The 23706-nt window shown below is 39.9% G+C and overlaps 1 protein-coding gene across 2 annotated transcripts in view; it reads left to right on the forward strand.

The window, feature by feature from the left end:
- The window catches only part of zmat4a (zinc finger, matrin-type 4a), a 158888-nt gene extending 149359 nt beyond the window's left edge, over positions 1-9529 (forward strand). For both annotated transcript variants that reach the window (XM_040050061.1, XM_040050060.1), the window contains one exon: positions 9474-9529. In XM_040050061.1, the coding sequence (XP_039905995.1) occupies positions 9474-9501 (28 nt within the window). In that variant the 3' untranslated portion in view covers positions 9502-9529. The remainder of the gene's footprint in view (positions 1-9473) is intronic.
- The last annotated feature ends 14177 nt before the right edge of the window (positions 9530-23706 follow it).

Below are 23706 nucleotides of genomic sequence, written 5' to 3' on the forward strand. Positions count from 1 at the left end.
GATTTTCTACCAATTGAAGGTCAAGGGTTCAATCCTGGCCTTTCCTCTCCTACATTGAATATTCTCAGGTAGGATGCTGGACCCTGAGTTGCCCATGACACAGCTGTGGGTGTGAATGTTAATTAAAGTGCTTAGGCATATAAGATAAAAGCACAGCATGGATACGTGTTACTGGGTGAAGTTTAGGGAGCACTTTGAGTCCTCGCATAGAGTAAAAAGGCACTGAACATACAGCAGTCCATTTACCCGTTAACTGAATTAAACAAACACAAATCTGTTTAAAACTATTTTTTTCTGCTGTATCACATCAAATGTAACATGACTTAATGTAAGAAGAAATAATTTAGAATGCTTTGAAAGAGAACACTGACTTTGAATGACATAATTTTGTTTTTCGTCTTGGGAACGTTGAAGAAAGGGAGATTCTACCTAATACTGAATCTAATTAACATGGGGTTCTAAAGCATTTGACTCAGTATAGACCATTGGTATAGACTCATACATATGAAACCCTCAGATACATAAAGCACCATAGTGCTGAGAAGCAATTCTGTTGTCAAAATAGAAAAAGAAAGATCCCTCTGCCCTCCGTTCCCCCTCCCTTTCATTGGTCTTAAGGTGTCTTCACTTCTGTTTGTTTCCTTTTCCCCCATTTTTGGCTTCCTGCCTGTTTCTTTCTTTCTCTTTCACTTTGGAGATGCTCTTATATTCCACTATGCCTTTTCATTTTAATATCACACCATCCCACTCGGCATTTCCATGATAATGAGTGGAGAGACAAAAATATCTTCCCATGTTTGACTCACATTGTGAAAACTATTCAGCGTTAAAATAAGGTTCCCTAGTGTGCTAATTCTTTCATTAATGTGTGAAAATTTATATTTTTACATAAAATGTGATACTTTTCTTTTAGCCACATACACACAATTTTTCATAAAGGGTAGATTTACATGGCTGCCAATAACAGTCAAATACGTGAATGCAAATTAGCCTGTTTATTTTTGGATTTCCATGGAGATTTAATGATGGGTTAAGGCGCAAGTGCTTTTTTTTTATCACATACGCTGGAGACCTACCTGAAACCCAGCAGAGTAATGAAATGTGTGACATTCAGCGATGGAAATATGGCATAAAAATTGTGATTGGCCCTTAGAATTTAAAAAGCATTAGCTCACTTCATTTACCATGAACTCAGGAGTTAATTTAAATGATTTCGGGGGAATTGCATATCCCGATGGCTTTGTCTTGAGCACAGCCATTCTTTATAATTAGTAATTACAGGAGTGTCAGGACAATAAACAACCAGAATCTCCAAAAGTTGATTCTGTTCATCTGGACGTAGCTTTTTGTGGGAGAAACGTTTCGTCACTCATCCAGGTGACTTCTTCAGTCTCAGCTGACTGCAGGTTTCCCCAACCTTATAAACAGTACATTTGCATAATGACTGAAACCAGCCCACTGAAGGAACAATGGGCTGGGAAGTCAGTTCCTTAATCTTAATTATGCAAATTCTCATGACCATTGATCAACAACCACTGACCAAAACCCACTGATCAAAACCCACTGATCAAAGCCCACTGATCAATGGCCATGAGTACCATTCACAGAGTGTTGGGGAATGGCTGAAATCACAGCATTGTAAGATGTAAAAGCGAAAGATGTACCCTTAGGCCCCCTCCTCGATTCAGAAATGGTCTTTCCCTTTTCACGTAAATGGCCTCCTTGACTCCGCGCTCAAACCAGCGTTCCTCCCTGTCCAGGATGTGTACATCCTCATCCTTGAAAGAGTGTCCACTGGCCTGGGGTCCGTTCTTCGTACCTCGCTAAGTAAGTTAGCTGGATTTGATTGTTGACGATTTCGCGTGATCTTGGATCGTTCGGTTCTCCGAAGCTCATCCGGGACTTGCTGTCATAGCAACAGATCCGTAAGCGTAAACCTGCTTGGGAGCAGGCTTACTCCTGACACATATGGGATCACTACAGGTTTTCGCTTGGGCAGCGGTTGTCCTTCTCTCCTGGATCAGCTTTCTTTAGGTGCCTTTCCAGCTTTGACAAAAGTCCAGCTGGGATAACCACATTTACTCAGGGCCTTCTTGATGTGATGTTCTTCTGCCTCTCTGGCCGCTGTGTCAGTGGGGATGGTGTTCGCTCTGTGTTGTAGCGTCCTAATGACACCCAGTTTGTGCTCCAGTGGATGATGGAAATCTCACAGTCTAAGAAGGCTAACCTGCCCCTTTCCATATCCTCCCTGGTGAATTTGATGTGTCGGTCCACCGAGTTAATGTGATCCGTGAATTGTGGTACGTACAGAGATTTGATTTTCACCCAGGGTGCATCCACATATCTGAACCAATGGCTTGGTGATGTTCCAGGGTAAGATAGCAAGGACCTCCCAGCCCATTGTTCCTTCAGTGGGCTGGTTTCAGTCATTATGCAAATGTACTGTTTATAAGATTGGGGAAACCTGCAGTCAGCTGAGACTGAAGAAGTCACTTGGATGAGTGACGAAACGTTTCTCCCACAAAACGCTACGTCCAGATGAACAGAATCAACTTTTGGAGATTTACTTACCTGGATGATTGAGCATGCATCAAGACGTAAACAACCAGAACTTTTTCTGTAAAATGTACAGACCAAAGTGGGCTGTATGTGGCACATAATGTAAAATGAGCCTGACTTCTCTGCTCAAGAAAGTCAAATAATTCAAAGTGATTGCTTATTTAATTGGCACAAGTTGTTAGCTATGCAAAAAAAAAAAAAAATCAATCAGCCTTTTAGCATGTTAAACCTTGCCATTAGAATAGAGGAGTGTTTGTTGCTGAATATGGGCAGATATTCCATCAGAAATTATAAATGTTTATTATGAATCATTCATTTCTATCAGTTTTACATTAGATAGAACCACATGTGCTTTTCTTTCAAAAGCAAGGACATTTCTGAGCAACTGATTGACCAAACTGTTCTTCTTTTTCTACCCAAATACTTGGTGTACGAGGGAGAGGGTTACAAGATCTGTTTGTTAAGAAAGGTTCAGGGTAGTAAGTCAAAACACTTTCTGTGTCGAGGTGTAAGTCTGAAGCATTGGTGCATTCTGCCACGTTGAGCTTTCCAGTGAAATAAGCAGAACAGTTTGTTTTGTGTACTTGTTTTTGTCTTTGCAAGACAAACACAGCAGGATGCTCTTTTCGCAGAGCAGACTGTGATTACTCTGCTTAGTTCGACTAAGGACAACATGCAATTCCCATTGCACTGACAGAGAAAAAGCCATTTGATTACGTGCAACAAACAACAGAAGCGATGCTAACTGCCAGTCTGTCATGTTCCTGCTCACAATTGTGCAGTTATTGTGTGTCCCCACTGGGGCAAATTGCACGATGCCTCTGAATTTTTTTCCCCATCTGCTCTATCAAACCATGGGCACACTTGTTTGTGCTGTCTGAGGGACAGGCAGCCTTTGGTGTGTCGTGACTGAGTCTTTATTGTGTTGACCGATTGAACCTGGGAGTACATCAGTCCTGCTAATCGAGGAGACGTCAGGACAGCAACTCTGTAATGATAAAGCGATAAGATGAGGCCATCTGTTGGTCTGGGTTGCTGGACCAATGCAGAAAAAGCTTGAAGTCACCTATTCAATCACACAACGATTGTGATTACTTGGCAACTTTTTGACACTGGATGTCAAGAGAAAGAAAAACGATTTCATTGAGTGCATGGAACAAAAAGGAGCAGAATGGTAGACAGAACCAGATCTCTACCTTTTCGATTCTGCAAATCAACTTATTGCTGATATATACTTATCTGATTTTTCAATCAACTGCAATAGCTTTAAGAATTTCCTCTAGGGAACCATGCATCATTAGTCTCTAAAACAGTGCTTAAACTAACCACTTGTATAAACTGAGTCCTGAAACTTATCTGCAGCAGATCATACTTTCAAAAGTTCAAAAGGAATGTTCTCCAGATGTCTCACATTGCACAAGTACAGAAACATGGCTGTTGAAATGAATTGCAGGCCAAGTGTGCATCAGTCATTGACGGTAGTTTGAAAGACATGCAGATTTGTGCAAATTTCAGGGACTGAGCCACAGAAAAAATAAGAATATTTTCTGACCTGACACACTGAACTAGAAAGTTAAGAATATTGTAAATCAAGGTCAGCTTTCTTTCAGAAAACCTACATTTCTATACAGTTATTGTATCTCCAGTCCAGATTTTTCAAAGGCAAATATCTTTAATTTAATTTAATATCTTTAATTAATTTAATTTAATTTAATATCTTTAATATCTCTGACATCTGTGGTCATGAAGTCATTTGAGCGCCTAGTTCTCTCCCATCTCAAGACCCTCACGGCCCCCCTCCTGGACCCCCTGCAGTTTGCATATAGAGCCAACAGGTCTGTAGACGACGCCATCAACATGGCCCTACACTTCATCCTGCAGCATCTGGACTCCCCAGGAACCTACGCCAGGATCCTGTTTGTGGACTTCAGCTCTGCCTTCAACACCATCCTTCCAGACCATCTCCGAGGCAAGCTTTCCCAGATGAATGTGCCTGATCCCATCTGCCGGTGGATCACTGACTTCCTGACGGACAGGAAGCAGCATGTGAGGCTGGGAAAGAATGTCTCGGACTCCCGGACCATCAGCACCGGCTCCCCTCAGGGCTGTGTTCTTTCTCCTCTGCTCTTCTCCCTGTACACCAACTGCTGCACCTCCACCCACCAGTCTGTCAAGCTAATCAAGTTTGCAGATGACACCACCATTATTGGGCTCATCTCGGACGGGGATGAGTCTGCCTACAGGAGGGAGGTTGAACGTCTGGTGTCCTGGTGCAGCCACAACAACCTGGTGCTGAATGCCCAGAAGACAGTGGAGATTATTGTGGACTTCAGGAAGCACACAGCTCCACTCCCCCCCCATCATCCTGACTGACACCCCCATCACCTCTGTGGACTCATTCCGCTTCCTGGGTACCACCATCACCCAGGACCTGAAATGGGAGCCCACCATCACCTCCGTCATCAAGAAAGCCCAGCAGAGGATGTACTTCCTGAGGCAGCTGAAGAAATTCAACCTGCCAACACGGACGATGATGCAGTTCTACACTGCAATCATCGAGTCCATCCTCACCTCCTCCATCACCGTGTGGTACGCTGGAGCCACTATCAGGGACAAACAGAGACTGCAGCGTGTTGTGCGCTCTGCTGAGAAGGTGATTGGCTGCAGACTCCCATCTTTGCAGGACCTGTACACCTCCAGGACATTGCGGCGTGCAGCTCGGATCTCAGCTGACCCTTCTCACCCTGGACACAGTCTGTTTGACCTGCTCCCCTCAGGCAGGAGGCTCCGGTCCATTCGCACCAGAACCTCTCGCCATAAGAACAGTTTCTTCCCCTCTGCTGTTGGACACATGAACAATAACCGTATGACTGTCCCCGCCACTAACACATGACCCTACGCTGTGTCACTGCATCATTCCATGTTTGGCACTGATCACCACCTGCACTCATGTATATATCTTTCTACGTAGCACTCTTAATTCTTATTCTCATGTATATATCTCATGTATATCTCATGCACATATCTTTCTACGTAGCACTTTTAATTCTTATTCCTACTTTTATTTTTTTCATGTCTATTTAAGTGCTATTTATGACACTATGTTTGCACTGAAGCACCGCAGCAATTTCCTAATGTTGTAAACCTGCTCAACATTTGGCAATAAACCCCTTTCTGATTTTGATTCTGATTCTGATTCTAAAAGAAATAATGCTAAATAATTTATTCTTTAAAAACAAACCACCTGGCCTAATCCTTATGAGGATCTATTTTAAATCATGTTTCATGTTATATGTTTACGTTTACAAAGAAATTAGATTTCCATTAAAACATAATTTCAGTTCAAAGTATAAAGTCAGGTGTTCCTGCTGCCTGGTCTTAGGTTTGTTTTTCATTATGTATCACTGAGCTTTCTATCAGCTAAAATGTCTCGGTCTGTCTCTGTCAATTAAATCTTTGGCATGCAAACAATAACTCATTCATGCAGAGGTGTTGAATCCCCTTGACTGCCTTTGCCCCTAGGCCTTGACACATGCAGGCCCTCAGGAAACTGGACATACATTTTAGGCCATACTGTCATGTTTTGAACTGCATTCAATTCATTGAATCAGGGACTACAAAAAACCTCCAGTGTTATTGAGGATTAGGTGAGTTCACTCCACCCAACCCACTGAAAACTCCTAGAGGACTTTGTGGAGTGGAAGACTGGCAGGTGCATTGGCTAAATTAAAGTGGATGAGTGTACCCCAGTCTCTTGTGGTGAAGAGACAGCTGAGCTTGAAACCAAAGCCATTCATTTGTTTTTACATTCCCTCCCTCAACTATGGTGACAAGCTCTGGATAGTGACTGAAAGAATAAGGTTGCAGTCTTGGTAGTGCAGGCGTCTTGCTTCAAACCCAACTATGGCCTTTCTCCACAAAGAACATCAGCGTCTGTTTTGTCCTTTCTTCCTCCTCTCACCCCTAATCGGTCACGGGAGATAGCAGCCCCTCCCTGAGCCTGGTTCTGCGGAACTTTTTAAAAAGGATTTTTTTTTCCCACTTTCAGCAAGTGCTTTTTCAGAGGAGGTCATCTATGTGGAGAATAGCCTGTGGGTTCATTCCTGATTCAAACTTGACCATGGTTGTAGACAAAGTGCTTCAAATGCATTGAGTAAACAGCTGTATGGCTGTATTTTTTTTACTGGTTGATCTATGTTCCCACCTTCACCTATGGCCATACATGCATGTAGTGGATGTTCCTCTTCTTCTGTGGGAACTTGTCCTGGAAAAGCTCCGTAGTTTAGGACAGGTTATAGTCCTCTTCCACATAACAAGTAGCAAGTTGAAGTGGTTCTGATTTGGATGCCCCATGCACACCTCCTAGATTAAGTCTTGTGGATATGTCCTACTGGTAGGAACTGTGACAGGACAAGGGGCAGAAAGATGGATGAATGAAGTGATTAACTGGCATAAAAATCAGAAGGCTACAGACACCTTGGTTATTCTTCTGTCATTTCAGCACACCAAGTTTCTGCATGTAGAACGTACTGTACAAAACTGCAATGTGACAAGAGATTCATTAACCTTAATTTGATTCACATCTGTTTTCTTTTCTTTACTATTTAATGAGAGACATGATTGACTGCAAATACAAGTTGATTACCAAAACCTTTTTTTTTTCTTCAAATCTTTGCTGCATACTGAGCTGTCATATTTTTCATAGTACAAAACCGGCAACATTATTTTGAACAATAACTACCATTATGTCTCAACAGTTGTGCAGTCATCTGGCATTTTAAAACTTCACAATATCAAAACAAACAAAAAAAAAAAACTAAGAGAAAAAGAGCTGTGTGTGCAGGTTCAACTTTACAATGTGTGAACGGATTAATTTATGTGTTTAATTCTCCCGTTGCCCCCGATGGCCACTCTGGCACTGGTGTCTCTCTATTTCATTATGAACAGACTGAATTAATGTTTACTTAGAACACTGGAGGGCCACACCACAAAAACATGAATGAAGTTTTGTATTTGTAATAAAATAGTAAAACAGAAACTACTATACATCCTGGGATGCTCCGAGGATGGCAGCTGAGGTATGGTTGTATGTTTTGCACAGCAGTTTAAATTTAAATATGTGTGTGGAACTACACACTCATATTGTTTTTGTACAGCATGTGCAGGATTGATGGAGATTCAACACGATATATAAAGGAAAACTGAGGCTGAAGGCGACAGAACATGACAAGAAACACAAGCAGCCAGATTCTCTCATCTGTTTGGAGCATTAAAAGATCTAAAAACTTATTAACTGGATAAGAACAAGTTGGTGTTTTTTTTTTTCAGCAGTATTAGTTTAAAAAATAGGAAGAAAACAAACAGGAAAAGGCTCTTCATATCAATTTAAATGATAATCTACATCTACATCCAATAATCTACATCCAAATAACACCTTTATTCTTTTCCTGTATTCTTTTTTCTATTTATTCTGTTCTATGTATTTTAAAATTTCAGCTGAAGAGGAGAAAACACAAACAAAATCTTTTTTTTTTTGCCCTCTCAGAATATATAACAAACCAAACCCTGCATGGTTTCCATAAATCAATTATTCATATTTACTCTTTTCAATTCAAAACTTTTGCAAAATTCAACAGGAAGCCTAAAACTTTTCAAAGATTTTTGGTTTGTCTTTTGATATATATACACTGGTCACTTTGCTGGGCATGCCATTTATCTGCTCATTAACATAAATTTCTAAGTAGCCAACCACATGGCAGAAGCCCAATGCATTTAGACTTCCTGCTGAAATTTGAGCATCAGAATGGGGAACAAAGCTAGTCTTAAATTTCAGAGACTTCCCACACAACCACTTTTCGGCTTTACAGAGAATAATTTAAAAAAAAAAAAAAAATCCAGTGAGCTCAGTTCTCTGGTTGAAAATGTGTTTTTGATAAAAGAGGAGAATGGCTGGACTGGTTTGAAGTGAAAATGTTATGGTGTGGAGATAGGTGCTGGGTGGAACCCACACACACGTGCAGTCAGGGTGAGCTTGAATTGAAAAACTACTAAACTGCATAGCAACAGGGAAATGGGGAGGAGTTTTCTTTTACGGAGAGAAAGATGCCTGATTGGAGGAGACAGAAACTGGAGCAAACACTATCTATGGAAAGCCAAGTCTGAGGCTTCTCGCCAAATTTTTAACCAATCATATTCATGTGATATTTCTATGCTATTATTAAAACTTTATTCCCTGAGGAGTGGCACCCTTTCTCTGTCAGGACAGCTGGACAGAGAGAGGTCCGCAGTGCTGTAACTGGAACCTTCGACCATTTAATAAACTTCATTATAAATAAAATTCACCTTTGAGTTTGTTCATCCTCTCTCAGAAAACAAACGCAACAACAGTAACTCCGATAATCACTCATTAGAGCCAAAGTATGTAGAAGAGCATCTCTGAAAAAGAAGAAGAGCTTGAAGACTGAATAACTCCAATTTCTACCTATTTATCATATCTTGGTGGTATATGTCATTCCAAGCTCTGCAGTGTGGAAGATGTTGATTTTTTTCAGTCCAGCAACACACGCAGTTCACAAAGTTGGACATTAAATGACTGGAAAAAACATTAGCTCGTCTGATGAGTCTCAATTTCTTCTGCAACATCTGCAAGGCAGGGTCAGACCCAGGACTAGCAAAGTGGACCTAATAGTGTCCAGTGAGTGTAAGCTTTGACATCGTTTTCTTATCCATTGTGAAACTGATGAGTTTCTTGACATTTTTATGATTCTTAACTGGTGTAAATCAATGGCGACGGCAGCCAGCACCAAAATGTTTCTTTTCCTTTATTTTGCCATGTGCTGCATAAACTGTGTATACAATATCTGAAGTGTATCACTGATGAATCTTTTCCGTCTCTTTCTGTTTTTCTCCAACAGTCTGAAGAATCAGATATGTGTCCAGTGAGCGTGGGACGCCGATTAAAAAAAACAAAAAAAAACTACTACTGGATTGATGTCAGACAAGCTGTGTTCAGCTTGCCCTGCTTTTTCTGCCTCCGCCATGCTTTTCGCTCCTCTCAAAACTATTTCAATTTCTCTCCTCATCTCTCTATTTCCACCTCTCTCTGGCTTTTTACTCTGTCTGTTTTGGATATTTTTTTTTCTAACACTAGCACTGCATCAGCTCCCTCACCTGTCAATATAAAGTGCAGTTCCTGCACATTGTTAGCCACTCCCAAACCATAAACCTTTGACTTCACACTGCGGCTGTATTCTCTGCTTTTTTTTTTTCCTTTTTCTTGTTTTTAATTGTTTGTTTTTTCAGTCCACTGACCATCTGAGAATATTAAAGTGGACCTGATACGCAGCAGCCTTTCTAACATGCATGGACTGAATTTAGCTTTATTTTTCACATGTTAAGTACTGTAAGTGGAATTAAGAATATAAGGGTTTGTTTGCTTTTGCTCAGTTTTAATGTAACACATGCATAGTGTCTAACATTGTTAAATCATTGCCCTAAATTATGTAAGGTAACAGTGTAATTTAGTGCATACATTCTGGACCTAAATCCCCTTGTAGCTTTTAAGGGGTTAATGGCAATAATGACACTAGTAGAAGTCTAACAATAAGTTGCATTGGTATTGTCTTCTATTGGCCATACTGAAGACTAAATTGCTCTTTTTTCTTGGGTTTTGGTTGTGCTGTAAGAAGACCACCAGAACTGGTGAGATTTGTCTGCATCTACACAGGATTACAAGTTTCAAATAGAAGCTTTCAACACTTTTAATTTGCCAGTACTGGCACCATGGTAAGAACTTTGCTTTCACCATGTTAATTGCTGTGATCTGGGAACAACTAACATCACTGTAAAGTAATCAAGTGGGGTAAGAAACTGTCAAACAATCAGACAAGTCAGAAAAAGTTAGCCAAACTTTGCTAAAGGAGAAACAAAGAAGGATTTCCCAAACTCTATCCATGTACCCCAGCATCATCCCAAGCAAAGCAGCACAGATATTTTTCTCCTCGGGTCCTCCAGGATACTTAGCTCATCTGCACCAAGTTCTCCACCCAGTTAGCTTCGTTTCAGCATGAAAGGATTTGCGTTGCAAGCTCTTGAGGTCTTCACATGAGGTCTAAAGCTGGGAGTATTCTTCTGCAGACATACACAGAAAAGAGCGCTATTGCCAGTTGATTCCACTGGTACCAAATCATTTGCATAAACTAGACTTAGAAACAGGAACCGTCTAACTAAAAGAACTCTTTGATGTCTGGAGCACCCTTGTCCTACAGCTTTGCATCATGGGAAGTGAAGGGCTGCTTCAAAGAATTTCTAGAACATTCCAAAAGACTGTAAGTCACACATACACTCAATCTTTTCTATGTATAAGGCCATCCAGACATTATTACCACACTGGTTGTGCCATTGTAATCCAACATCTTCAGCTAACTCTGGGCTTCAAGTTGAGCTACTCTGTCTGGTTGTTTGGGTTTCATGTTTCTTGCCCCTGTAGAAATTTGTCTTTGTTTTAAAGCGGTCCCAGACGACTTCAATAATAAAAAGTCATCTGTTATCATCATTGACAGAAACGATGTCAAAATCAAACAAAAAATTACATTAAAGTTGTTTTTAAGGTATGAAAAAAGTTCTGGGATTGGGCCTGATATATATAATACACATGCATATGTTTGCGTGCGTTAAAACCTTACCTGATTTCAATTTGGCTCAGTTCAAGATCATCTTATTAGGTTCAGACAGCTTCCAGTGCAGCTATTTTTAGATCCCTCCCTGGAAGTTCTGTTCTGACCATTTACATTTACAAACTTTCACAATGGACCACCTTCAAATTATGTTTGAAAGTGACATAAATTTCAAAGCCTAATGGTAGGTGATGGTCGAGACCAGAAGCATGGTTGTTGTTACTCATTCACTGGATTTTGCATCATGACAAAGTGAGACTGTCAACACCATGTTCCTGTGGGATCTGAGGGAGAACACTGACAGAAAATTACCTGTCTTGTGCCACCATACTGTAATGATCTGTCATGTTTGGCCACACAAACACACTGCGCTGGGAGAGCTAGTGGAAATTACAAGTAGTGGTAGACAAAATGCGACTTCCAAAGACTGATCTGAAAAGCTGATCTTGAATTTTTCAGGTATGGTTTAAATTGGGAAAAGTTTTTAATTTTTCTAGGCCTCGTCCAGGAAGTTGTTGATCACACCTGTTACAAAGAACAGCTAGGTTTCTCTTGGTTATAAAAAGATGTCACCAGACATGATCTCTACCGCACGTTGAAAAGAGGGAGTTTGTTTTGTTTTAAATTGCTGTCCAATGCAGCATATACAGTCTAATATATATAGTCAGTGTTTCAAAAAATATATATTTCCTTTCATTTCAGTATGGTCTTCATCTCAGGGAGGTGTAACTGGATGCTTTTGTGAAATTTAACAATGCTGTTGAGAGCTGAACATTCAAATGTACTGAATCCATTCCACCATAGAGACTTGTAGAATGTGTTGGTAGATGAGGTAGAAAGGACTGAAGTATAACTGTAATGGTTTCACAGTATTTGATATTGATGTGAAGTGTTTTAAAGGGTAATTCAGCTTTACATATATAGACAGTATATATATTATTCAAAGCTTATGTAGCATTCTTCTTTCTTACATGTCATGTCAAGAAATTAAAGATGTTGACTTAAAAGCCAGTATTGTATAAATGAGCACTATGAGGAAAACTATAGATGAGTAATATATCACTGTTGTGGACCAGATTAAGTTGTAATTGCTATCTGTTTACAATGTAAGTGATTTTATCTACTATCGTTTTCAGTGCTGTGTCAACTGCAGACCTGTGTTTGATTAACATGTAGCTTTGACTGTGTCGTTAAAGCGTTTAATTTCTCAGACCTCTAAGGTTATTGACAGCTGAAATCACTTAAATATGGAGCTGGAGATTTGTACTGTAGAGGAAAAGAAAAAGATTATCATCTTGATTTGAAAAGTGGAAGAATTGTCGCTGGCTGATGTCAGAGCCGCCAGCTGATGTGTGAGATGCCACCGCCAACGACATTATGAATAATTTCTAGAAATGTGTTTTTTAAATATTGCAAATAAGACATGCACGTATGATTTGTTATTGCAACGAGGAAAAAAAATGAATTGCATTGCTCAGCCTGAGTAATAACGTCTCTGTCCAGGCGTTGCTTTGAATCAGTCATTTCTCCTTCATCACAGGATGTCCTTTGCTCATACACCCCCTAGTCCTGTTGTGCTCTGGGTTATGTGCTTTATTGTGTCTGAGAAACGAATAAAAGACACTTGCAATGATTTCTTCTGTAAGTTGTTTTCTGTTTATTTTATTGTGTTGCTTTTTCATCTTATTTTTAATAATTATAAAAAATCCTATCAGAACACATTAAACTTTTAAGGTAGTGAGTCAGTAGTGTAGAACCACAGTTACCAGTGACAACTTGAAGTAATCGTATTCTGTGTGACTATGAGTCTTTCACATTGTTGAGGAGGACTTATGGCGCACTTTTATTTTGGTCATTTCATTTCATTGATATTTGTGGGCATTTTTTGTGCACAGATCTCTTAAAACTAGACTATGTAAAATCACATCACTCTGTAGAGTGCAGATTGGTGTTAAGGAATTCTGTTATTTTTACTCCTAGTTCAAGTGCATAATCCTAGCTGTGGTGGCCACTGTAGGACTTTTCTCCATAACAGCTGGTTTGTTTCTACTACTTTTTGCGAATAAAAAGATGGTCACATCTTTTGCTTTCACTTTTTAGCTTCTTGGATGATAAAACATATTTAGCTCAATGTAACGTGAATGCCTATGAGTTCTTTTCTTCTCTGCCTTTGATGTACTATGTGTATGACTAGACTATAACCACATATATACAATGTGATTAGGTGGAGTGTCCATCTCTGCACCACGGTGGGTTTAACAAACGGTGCTCGCGCTTATGAGTTTTTCAGTGGATTAATTCCAATAAAAATGCATAAGGTCATTAGAAGACATGATTACACACTAATAAATGTATGTTTCCGAGTACAATATTTTATTTTATACTAAATAAAATTACTTACTCTATGATTTTGCAGTTTCTCTGAGCATTTCACCTAACTTTGGGGTGAATTTGATAGGATATCCACTCCTGGCAGGATTGCTTTCTAATCCTTAACACACACCTGAACCTCAGACAAACTGACAAAATGTATGTTTTTATCAATTATTGTATTATTATTACTATTAAAATATTAGTAGTAGTAGTAGTAATAGTATTGTTGCGTCAAACATCAATTAATCAAGTGCATTTGATTAACATGACCTGGTTGTTTCTTATCCTCGCAATTTTGACATATGGTAAAGTATATTTAGGTGTTCACAGAAATGCATAGAACCCTTTGTTTTTCACATGACTGTATAATCTCTTTGACTGACAAGCTATCATAATCACAATGTTTTTATCCCAATAAAGAACTAGAGTGTCATAATAAAGAGAGAATTATAATTTTCCTTTATGATTCAAAATGCCTATAGACCCACCTCGGTTGACCAGAAATACCCTTTATGTTACTAAATACTTAAATAGGATATACTTTTAGTAAAAAATGCAACTATTGGTAGGGCACCTGATTGTAGTTAGATTGTAATCTAAATTAGATCCTGCATTAAAAGTCTGTACTATATAGATCCATGGTTACATCAATAGGCAAACATTCAGACTGTTTTTTTATTATTTTTCAAATCAAATCAAATCAAATCAAATCACTTTTATTGTCACATCACATGTGCAGGCACACTGGCACAGCACATGCGAGTGAAATTCTTGTGTGCGAGCCCCACAAGCAACAGAGATGTGCAAACACAACAACACAAACGAGCAAAATACAAGAATGGCCGACCTGAAACTAATAAATATATGTACAATATATAATAGTGTATGCATTTCTGGATGTGTATACTAAATATTTTCGTGTGTGTGTGTGTGTGTGTGTGTGTGTGTGTGTGTGTGTGTATACACATTTTTACAAATTAAATAGTAAAAAAAAAAAAAAACAATAATAATAATAATAATAATAAAATATATAAAATATACAGAGTTGAATATGTGCAAAACAAGTGGCATTTATATACAGTGTGGAGTGCATAATGTTAAAGTTCCAGTAGTGAAGCTGAGGTGTCTATGACGTGTTCAGCAGTCTGATGGCCTGGTGGAAGAAGCTGTCTCTCAGTCTGCTGGTACGGGACCGGATGCTGCAGAACCTCCTTCCTGATGGAAGTAGTCTGAACAGTTTATGGCTGGGGTGACTGGAGTCCTTGATGATCCTCCCCGCTTTCCTCAGGCACCGCTTCCTGTAGATGTCTTGGAGGGAGGGAAGCTCACCTCCAATTATCCGTTCAGAGCACCGCACTACTCGCTGGAGAGCTTTGCAGTTGTAGGCGGTGCTGTTGCCATACCAGGTGGTGATGCATCCAGTGAGGATGCTCTCAATGGCACAGTGATAGAAGGTCCTGAGGATGCGGGGGCTCATGCCGAATCTTTTCAGTCTCCTGAGAAAGAAGAGGCGCTGCTGCGCCTTCTTCACTGTTTTGTTTGTGTGTACTGACCACGTAAGATCCTCAGCCAGATGTACTCCAAGGAACCGGAAGCTGCTCACTCTCTCCACAGCAGCGCCGTTGATGGTGATGGGGGTGTGTACTTCTCTGCACCTCCGGAAGTCCACTATCAACTCCTTTGTCTTTGCGACGTTGAGGGTGAGATGGTTGTCTTGACACCAGTGGGTCAGGGCGCTGACCTCCTCCCTGTAAGCCGTCTCATCACCGTTGGTGATAAGACCCACCACTGTAGTGTCGTCCGCAAACTTCACAATGATGTTGGAGCTGTTAGTGGCTGTGCAGTCGTAGGTGTAGAGTGAGTACAGGAGAGGGCTCAGTACACACCCCTGTGGAGCACCAGTGTTCAGTGTGATGGGGGATGAGGTGATGCTGCCCAGTCTGACCACCTGGCGTCTGTCAGACAGGAAGCTAAGGATCCAGCTGCAGAGGGAGCTGCTCAGTCCTAGATCCTGCAGTTTCCTGTCCAGCTTCGAGGGAACGATGGTATTGAATGCTGAGCTGTAATCTACAAACAGCATCCTCACATACGTGTCTCTCTTCTCCAGGTGTGACAGGGCAGTGTGTAGTGTCAGGGCTATGGCATCATCAGTGGACCTGTTGTGGCGGTATGCAAACTGTAGAGGATCCAGTGAGTCGGGTAGTGCAGAGCAGATGAAGTCCCTGACCAGCTTCTCGAAGCATTTGCTTACGATGGGGGTCAGGGCTACAGGTCGCCAGTCGTTCAATGAGGAGATGGTGGAGGATTTGGGTACAGGGACGATGGTGGCCATTTTGAAGCAGGCTGGGACTACAGACAGAGAGAGGGAAAGGTTGAAGATGTGCGTGAACACTCCAGCCAGCTGAGCCGCGCATGACCTGAGGACGCGGCCGGGAATCCCGTCCGGACCAGTAGCTTTGCGTGCGTTCACCTTCCTGAAGCACTTCCGCACATCCTCCTCAGACACATGAAAAAATATGTACACAAAGATAAAGACATTCTCATGACTGCTGAATTTAACGTCCTAGGACCTGGCGTCCACATATGTGGACATCACATTTTGGGTTATTTAGACTAAAATATTAAATTTTGCTCTACATGGGCCTGATATCCACTTACGAGGACAATATACTGCTACTGTTCTATCAAAATTTTAAACGAATATCCTCATATGTCGCTCTTATTTTTCTTAAAAAAAAATAAGGTAAAAAAAAAATCTGGTAATTCTTTGTTTTTACAATATGCACAAACATCAAAGAGAAATGGAAAATGCATGGCGTGAAAGAGTTCGGGTCTTAGGAGGTTAAAGCAACTTCCTGATGATACACTGAAGACATGCTGGAGCAGAGATAGTGTGTCTGTCTACAGTAGGTGGTATGTACAGCAGCCTTTTTGATAAGGTGTCTAGGCAGATATTACTAGAGCTAACAAGACTACTACTTATCTAAATTAATGCAGAAACAGATCTAACTTTAAATTTAAAATGTTATGTCTAAAAATATTGAGTGAAACCTCCCTAAATGTTAGTTAGGTTTGCCAAAAAGTTGAGTTTTAAAGGGATTTTCTTTCCTTCACAGATGGTATCTTTGCTACATACTGTATGCGCAAATGTTGTCTGGTCCTTAAAACAGCAGATGGGCAGAAGAACTGCCATCTGTGGTGTTATGGAATTTCCACTCACGATTGTTAAAGTGGCAAATATATGCGTTATACAGTGGGTAAAGTAAGTACTGAACACATCACCAATTTTCTAAGTAAATATATTTCTAAAGGTGCCACTGACACAAAATTATCACCAGACATTGGTAACACCCCATCCAATCTACACATGCAAAGAAAACAAACCATGGACATCTATAAATTTAGTTATGTGTGAGAAATAACTTGATTGATGAGAAATAACACAGTGAAAAAATATTGAACACATGAAGAAAGGGGGTTGCAAAAAGGCATGGAAAGTCATGACATCATCTGAAATATATAAGTAATTAGATATTATACCAATATTACTAATAATATTAGATTGCTTTCTAATATAAGTAATTAGAAAGCAATCCTCCCACTTAGTTTATCAGTTGGTTCAATCCCAACTGATGGCCTATAAAAATGATGTCATATTACCAAGGTGTCACACAAGAAACATCTCATGATGGGTAAAACCAGTGAGCTCTCTCAAGACCCAAAAATAAAGAAGAAAATAAAGAAAATAAAACACACAAAAAAAACATGATGAACATTTTCCTTCATGGTGCAAAGAAACAACTGCTGAGAGAAGATCTGGGATCCGGAAATAATAAATGGACATTACTGTTGTTGACAATTTATCAAGAATTTAAGGCAATATTTAACCACTGTGGCTAGCATACTGTAGCATTCAAATGGGTGAGAGTATGGGTGTTAGCATTAAACCATGATGAAGCCATGCACCTTTGGTGCAAATGAAAGTATCAATGGTTCAGCACAGTCTCAAGAGTGTGGAGGAGATACCAGCAAATGGACAAATATACAAGTACAGCTGAACAGGATTGTACAAGGACATCATCCAATCAGCAGGACCAGTTTATGCTCCTTTGTACGAGGAGGAACTGTGGAAGCACTGCCGAGTCCTACGATATAACCTTTAGTGAACTACTCATGTGCATGCTTCTAATCAAATTGTCAGAGACTCCATGAGGGTGGCATGAGGCTCTGCAATCCTTTAGGCCCTGGCCTTGTGCTTACAGCCAAGCACTAAGCAGATCAACTGTCATTCACCAAAGATATGCCTCCCCAGACCATCACAAACCCACTGCTACCACTGGAAGGAAGGAAATCCAAAAAAGTCAATCCAATCACAATCACAAATGAAAGGCTTTGATTAATTTCATATGCGTGATTCATATCCAGTACATACAGATAAAGAAGATTATCAGAAAGGATGGTTCTCTTTGAATCGTCTACATGTATCCTTCATTCTCTACTTTGGAGCTCCTTACATTACATTTTTTTCCTACTGAAATTTTTCGGCAGTGTGGGTTGGTGTGTACTGACCCATGATGATAGATTATTCTAATTAAGCTATGCAGACAACAGCGGCCCATCAAGAGGCAAGACTCATTAATTCACTGCTTTAAAATTTGAATCATAGAATGTAAATGGGAAAAGGTCCCAAATTAGTTTCTGCATGAGGAGGCGTGCCGGGAAGGAAGCCACAGTGTTACCAAAGCATCGTTGCTGACCTCTAACAGTCATTTAAATTATCTTACCACATACATTCATCAATTTGTCAGTATCACTTTTTTATGCCAAGCCATCAATCATTATGCAAAAACATCATAAGACTGCAGGAGTTAGTTGATGACAATCCTTTTTTTCAACAGTTTTACTAAAGCTTTATGAGATTATTTAAATAGCTGAAGCGAGCATTGTCATTTGGATGCTCTTTAACTGGATTCCACACCCTAGCACTATGATACCCAAAGTCACAGCTTATGTGTAGGTATTCTTTTGATCGCTTGAATTGTGATTTTCACTCCTGTACCTGAACATGATGAGAGCAATAAAAAAAAAAGAGTTGGGGAGGATTGTGCAGTTCTCGCCTTGTTTTTAAAGGAAAAGGAGGATTTTTGAGGACTTTGGATTGAGTATGAGATCTGTATTCCTTTTCCCAGAGCTCACCCTCACATGTGTGCCAATTTAAGCTAGGAGACAGAATAAACAGAAGAGAAAGAACTGAGAAAAGAAGCCATATACATCTGGGACAGAACCAAACCAATCCAGTGCAAATCCCTAATGCTATCTGTAGCGATGCATACAAAATATGTGAAATTGCTCTTTTCCTGTAGTGAAGGAATTAGCAAGTGAATTAAGGAGCTTTGCTGAAGAACTATGTGCAAATGACAAAGTGAGTTTAAATTCCAGGAGAAAAAAACCAGATTCTTTATATTCCATATGCATAGCATCTTCAATAACTCCAAAGGCATGAATAATGTGTTTAAACACTATTTATGTAATATAGATTGTTTCATAAGGAAGATTTATAGTAGAGTAGCAGAGTGACCCAAAAATAAGGTGAGCCTTTATTGTGGCTCATGAAAAAATTCCCAGTGGAATATTGAAGTTTAACCAAACTGGAATTCAATCATACAGTACAAGGAAAAATCACACAGTAAAAAACAGAGGGGAGCATTCGAGACAGAGGACAAACACTGGTCTACACAACTTCCAGTTGTTGCTGAAAATTGTCTGCTAGGCCTCACTTCCACTTATTACAGTCATTTAACTGCACCTCACAACTTTTTAGTGCTGTTAGAATTACCTCACAAACAGTATGTCTTCCTATGCAGATAATTGTACTAACAGCCTCTCCAACAAGTATGGACTCCAGTTTTTGGTGAGTGAAATTCTACTATTTTATCATTCTGTTAGCTAACATACTCCATAACCCTGAATTGGATAAGGAGAAGAAAATGGATGCACGAGTTAGCTAACACAAGTTAGCAAGAATTCTGCTAACCTGTAATGCTAACCTTAGCTATTAGCTAGTGACCAAATCTCTGGCTTTAAAGCTTCAAAATATGGAGGGTTATGCTACAGCCTTATCTGCAGTTTGTTGTCGTTTTCCCATTTCTATTCTCAGTCCACACATTTACACTACTAAAACTCATTGACAACAGAATAGCTCAATATGATGAGTCGCAAGCCATCTTTTTTTTAGATCAACATGCACTGTCTTTGCTAAAATGAAAGCAGTCCAAAAATAGCTTTTAAACCTTCCCCCAGGAATTTTGTCTTTCTATTATAAGTTAGCACCTTCACTGAAAACATGTACGTTCCTTACTTTCCTGTAAGTGTATGTGTATCATGATTTCTGACTGACCCCTACCTTAACCATCTATTGTAAAGAATATTTAGCACTTATTGCATCAAACCACTTTCCTCTTTGGAGGAAATTAAATTCCCTCTCTGCATACAAAGTGGATGGAAGTTATCAAAGAAAGTAATGAACATGAATCAATTTTTAATGGTACATTAATAAATTATTTTTTGCCTCATAATTTCCTGAGGCAGGAACACGGGCTCTTTAACTTTCCCTGAAGCCTTCTGCAAATCTGCTCTCGTTACTGAAGTAAATTTTACACGTGATATACAGGGATGAGGAAGAAGGGGAGATGGCACATACAGACAAACTACAGGGAGTGCAGAATTATTAGGCAAATGAGTATTTTGTCCACATCATCCTCTTCATGCATGTTGTCTTACTCCAAGCTGTATAGGCTCGAAAGCCTACTACCAATTAAGCATATTAGGTGATGTGCATCCCTGTAATGAGAAGGGGTGTGGTCTAATGACATCAACACCCTATATCAAGTGTGCATAATTATTAGGCAACTTCCTTTCCTTTGGCAAAATGGGTCAAAAGAAGGACTTGACAGGCTCAGAAAAGTCAAAAATAGTGAGATATCTTGCAGAGGGATGCAGCAGTCTCAAAATTGCAAAGCTTCTAAAGCGTGATCATCGAACAATCAAGCGTTTCATTCAAAATAGTCAACAGGGTCGCAAGAAGCGTGTGGAAAAACCAAGGCGCAAAATAACTGCCCATGAACTGAGAAAAGTCAAGCGTGCAGCTGCCAAGATGCCACTTGCCACCAGTTTGGCCATATTTCAGAGCTGCAACATCACTGGAGTGCCCAAAAGCACAAGGTGTGCAATACTCAGAGACATGGCCAAGGTAAGAAAGGCTGAAAGACGACCACCACTGAACAAGACACACAAGCTGAAACGTCAAGACTGGGCCAAGAAATATCTCAAGGCTGATTCTTCTAAGGTTTTATGGACTGATGAAATGAGAGTGAGTCTTGATGGGCCAGATGGATGGGCCCGTGGCTGGATTGGTAAAGGGCAGAGAGCTCCAGTCCGACTCAGACGCCAGCAAGGTGGAGGTGGAGTACTGGTTTGGGCTGGTATCATCAAAGATGAGCTTGTGGGGCCTTTTCGGGTTGAGGATGGAGTCAAGCTCAACTCCCAGTCCTACTGCCAGTTTCTGGAAGACACCTTCTTCAAGCAGTGGTACAGGAAGAAGTCTACATCCTTCAAGAAAAACATGATTTTCATACAGGACAATGCTCCATCACACGCGTCCAAGTACTCCACAGCGTGGCTGGCAAGAAAGGGTATAAAAGAAGAAAAACTAATGACATGGCCACCTTGTTCACCTGATCTGAACCCCATTGAGAACCTGTGGTCCATCATCAAATGTGAGATTTACAAGGAGGAAAAAACAGTACACCTCTCTGAACAGTGTCTGGGAGGCTGTGGTTGCTGCTGCACGCAATGTTGATGGTGAACAGATCAAAACACTGACAGAATCCATGGATGGCAGGCTTTTGAGTGTCCTTGCAAAGAAAGGTGGCTATATTGGTCGCTGATTTGTTTTTGTTTTGTTTTTGAATGTCAGAAATGTATATTTGTGAATGTGGAGATGTTATATTGGTTTCACTGGTAAAAATAAATAATTGAAATGGGTATATATTTGTTTTTTGTTAAGTTGCCGAATAATTATGCACAGTAATAGTCACCTGCACACACAGATATCCCCCTAAAATAGCTAAAACTGAAAACAAACTAAAAACGACTTCCAAAAACATTCAGCTTTGATATTAATGAGTTTTTTGGGTTCATTGAGAACATGGTTGTTGTTCAATAATAAAATTATTCCTCAAAAATACAACTTGCCTAATAATTCTGCACTCCCTGTATTACAAGACTATAAATTCTTACATGAGTTCAGAAATGTGCATGAACCTATCCGGTCTTTAAGTGATGACATGATGAATCCTGCTTCTGGGTCCAAACTACCCTGTGTTTAATAAGGCTTTTGTGTTTTTAACATGTTTTAATGCTTTGTATCTTGTTCTATTTAATCTCATCCTCCAGCTTCACTGTGTTTATTATGCTGACATAGCTGTGTTGCTAGCGATCACGTAGCACATCATTATATACCAGGTAGCCAAACTTCAGTAACCCTACAAACATCACTGTTGTTTAGTTTTCTGTCTTCATTTATGTCGGAAGTGATAGCAGAGCTGTACATCTTAATTGGTTTCCGAAATCCCTCACTCAGGACATGCTATGTTGTATTTAGATGGAAGCTAGCGAGCTAACTCCGTGCTAACTTCTAACTCTGTTAAATGTCATATATTCCGTTTTCATGGATGCCTGGATGTTAAACTTAATTGTTACACCTGGTAGAACAGCCACACTGATCATTTTATTACAGATTAAAGAATTTAGACAGTTTTTCAACTCTCAGTGATGCCACAGTGATCACTTGACTTATGGACCTGCAGCGGAGTTTGGGCCCAGACACGGCTAATGACCTCAGACTTAAAGACCGGACAACGGTCTTTAAGTCTGAGGTCATGGATACACAAAAAAAAAGCTTTAGTCACGAAAAGTAAATCACTTCCTTAGCTTATCACACACGAGAAGAAAGCATGCACTGTAAAATATGATGGTAAATAACCAGCTCCTTGCAAGCAGCAAAGCCTGCACCTTTACAGGTTAAGTAATTTGAGCTTGGGTTTCTTTTATAGTAAACTGCTGTGGCTGTAAGTCTGCGTAAGATGGAAAGAGATCAACAGAGAGTCTGTGGAAACAGTTTTGATTTATTTGCCAGCAATGTTATTAACCTGTGGTTAGCCAGAATGGCTACTATTGTGTTTTACCCGGGTCTCATTTCTCTTCATTCTCTACAGTTACAAAGCAAAAAAAAAATTGTGTGTGTAAAGTTTATACAGTCTATAGAATTACAATGGCAGATATGGCTATAGTAAATATACCAAGTTCATATTTACATCAGAGAGTCTAGCCTTGGTAGTGACTCCAGGAGGCTCTACTTAAGCATAACATTTCTTGTGCCAAGTTTCTTCCTTGCATTTCATTTTTACAAGTATAGAAAGCTACTTCATATCCTTTGCCAGTTGTTGAATCAACAATTAAGCTAATATAAATGTTGGGAAGAACCCGGAGTACTTACTGAAAAGCTGGAGATGATCCACACAGACACACACAAAAGGCTTCAGCCAAAAAGGATATTCAAGCCAAGAACCTTCTTGCTGTGATGCAGCAGTGCTGACCATTGCACCACCAAAATGCATTACTTAATTTCTTAACCTTCTTCTTTTATCCATTTAACTGAAGTATTCCTGAGGGTTGCTTTACCTTGTCCAGAAAAAAAAAAATCACCCTCCACTGCAATAGTTGCCACAGTAAAGTGAAATGTGCTTTTTATCCACGTGAAACAAAGAGCTTGTACTGCAGTTATTTATATATCTGTAACTTAGCTGCACTCATGTTCATTAAACTCAAAATTCTCTTTTGTAACTTTTTTTTCATCAAATGTAGACCTTTGACTCGTTGATGGCCTGGCTTCTCCACTGTGACTGTGTTAATGTTAGAAATACCTCTGTTCTTCAGGTGCATTTAGCTGTTTTTAAACACAAACTTCAGATTTTGAACCTTTCTTTTCCATGGCTGTTCTTTCTCATCATCCTTTCTCATAGCACACAGCAGGAAATAG

The sequence above is a fragment of the Simochromis diagramma genome, unplaced genomic scaffold (assembly GCF_900408965.1).
Source record: "Simochromis diagramma unplaced genomic scaffold, fSimDia1.1 OVJJ01000159.1, whole genome shotgun sequence".
NCBI lineage: Eukaryota > Metazoa > Chordata > Actinopteri > Cichliformes > Cichlidae > Simochromis > Simochromis diagramma.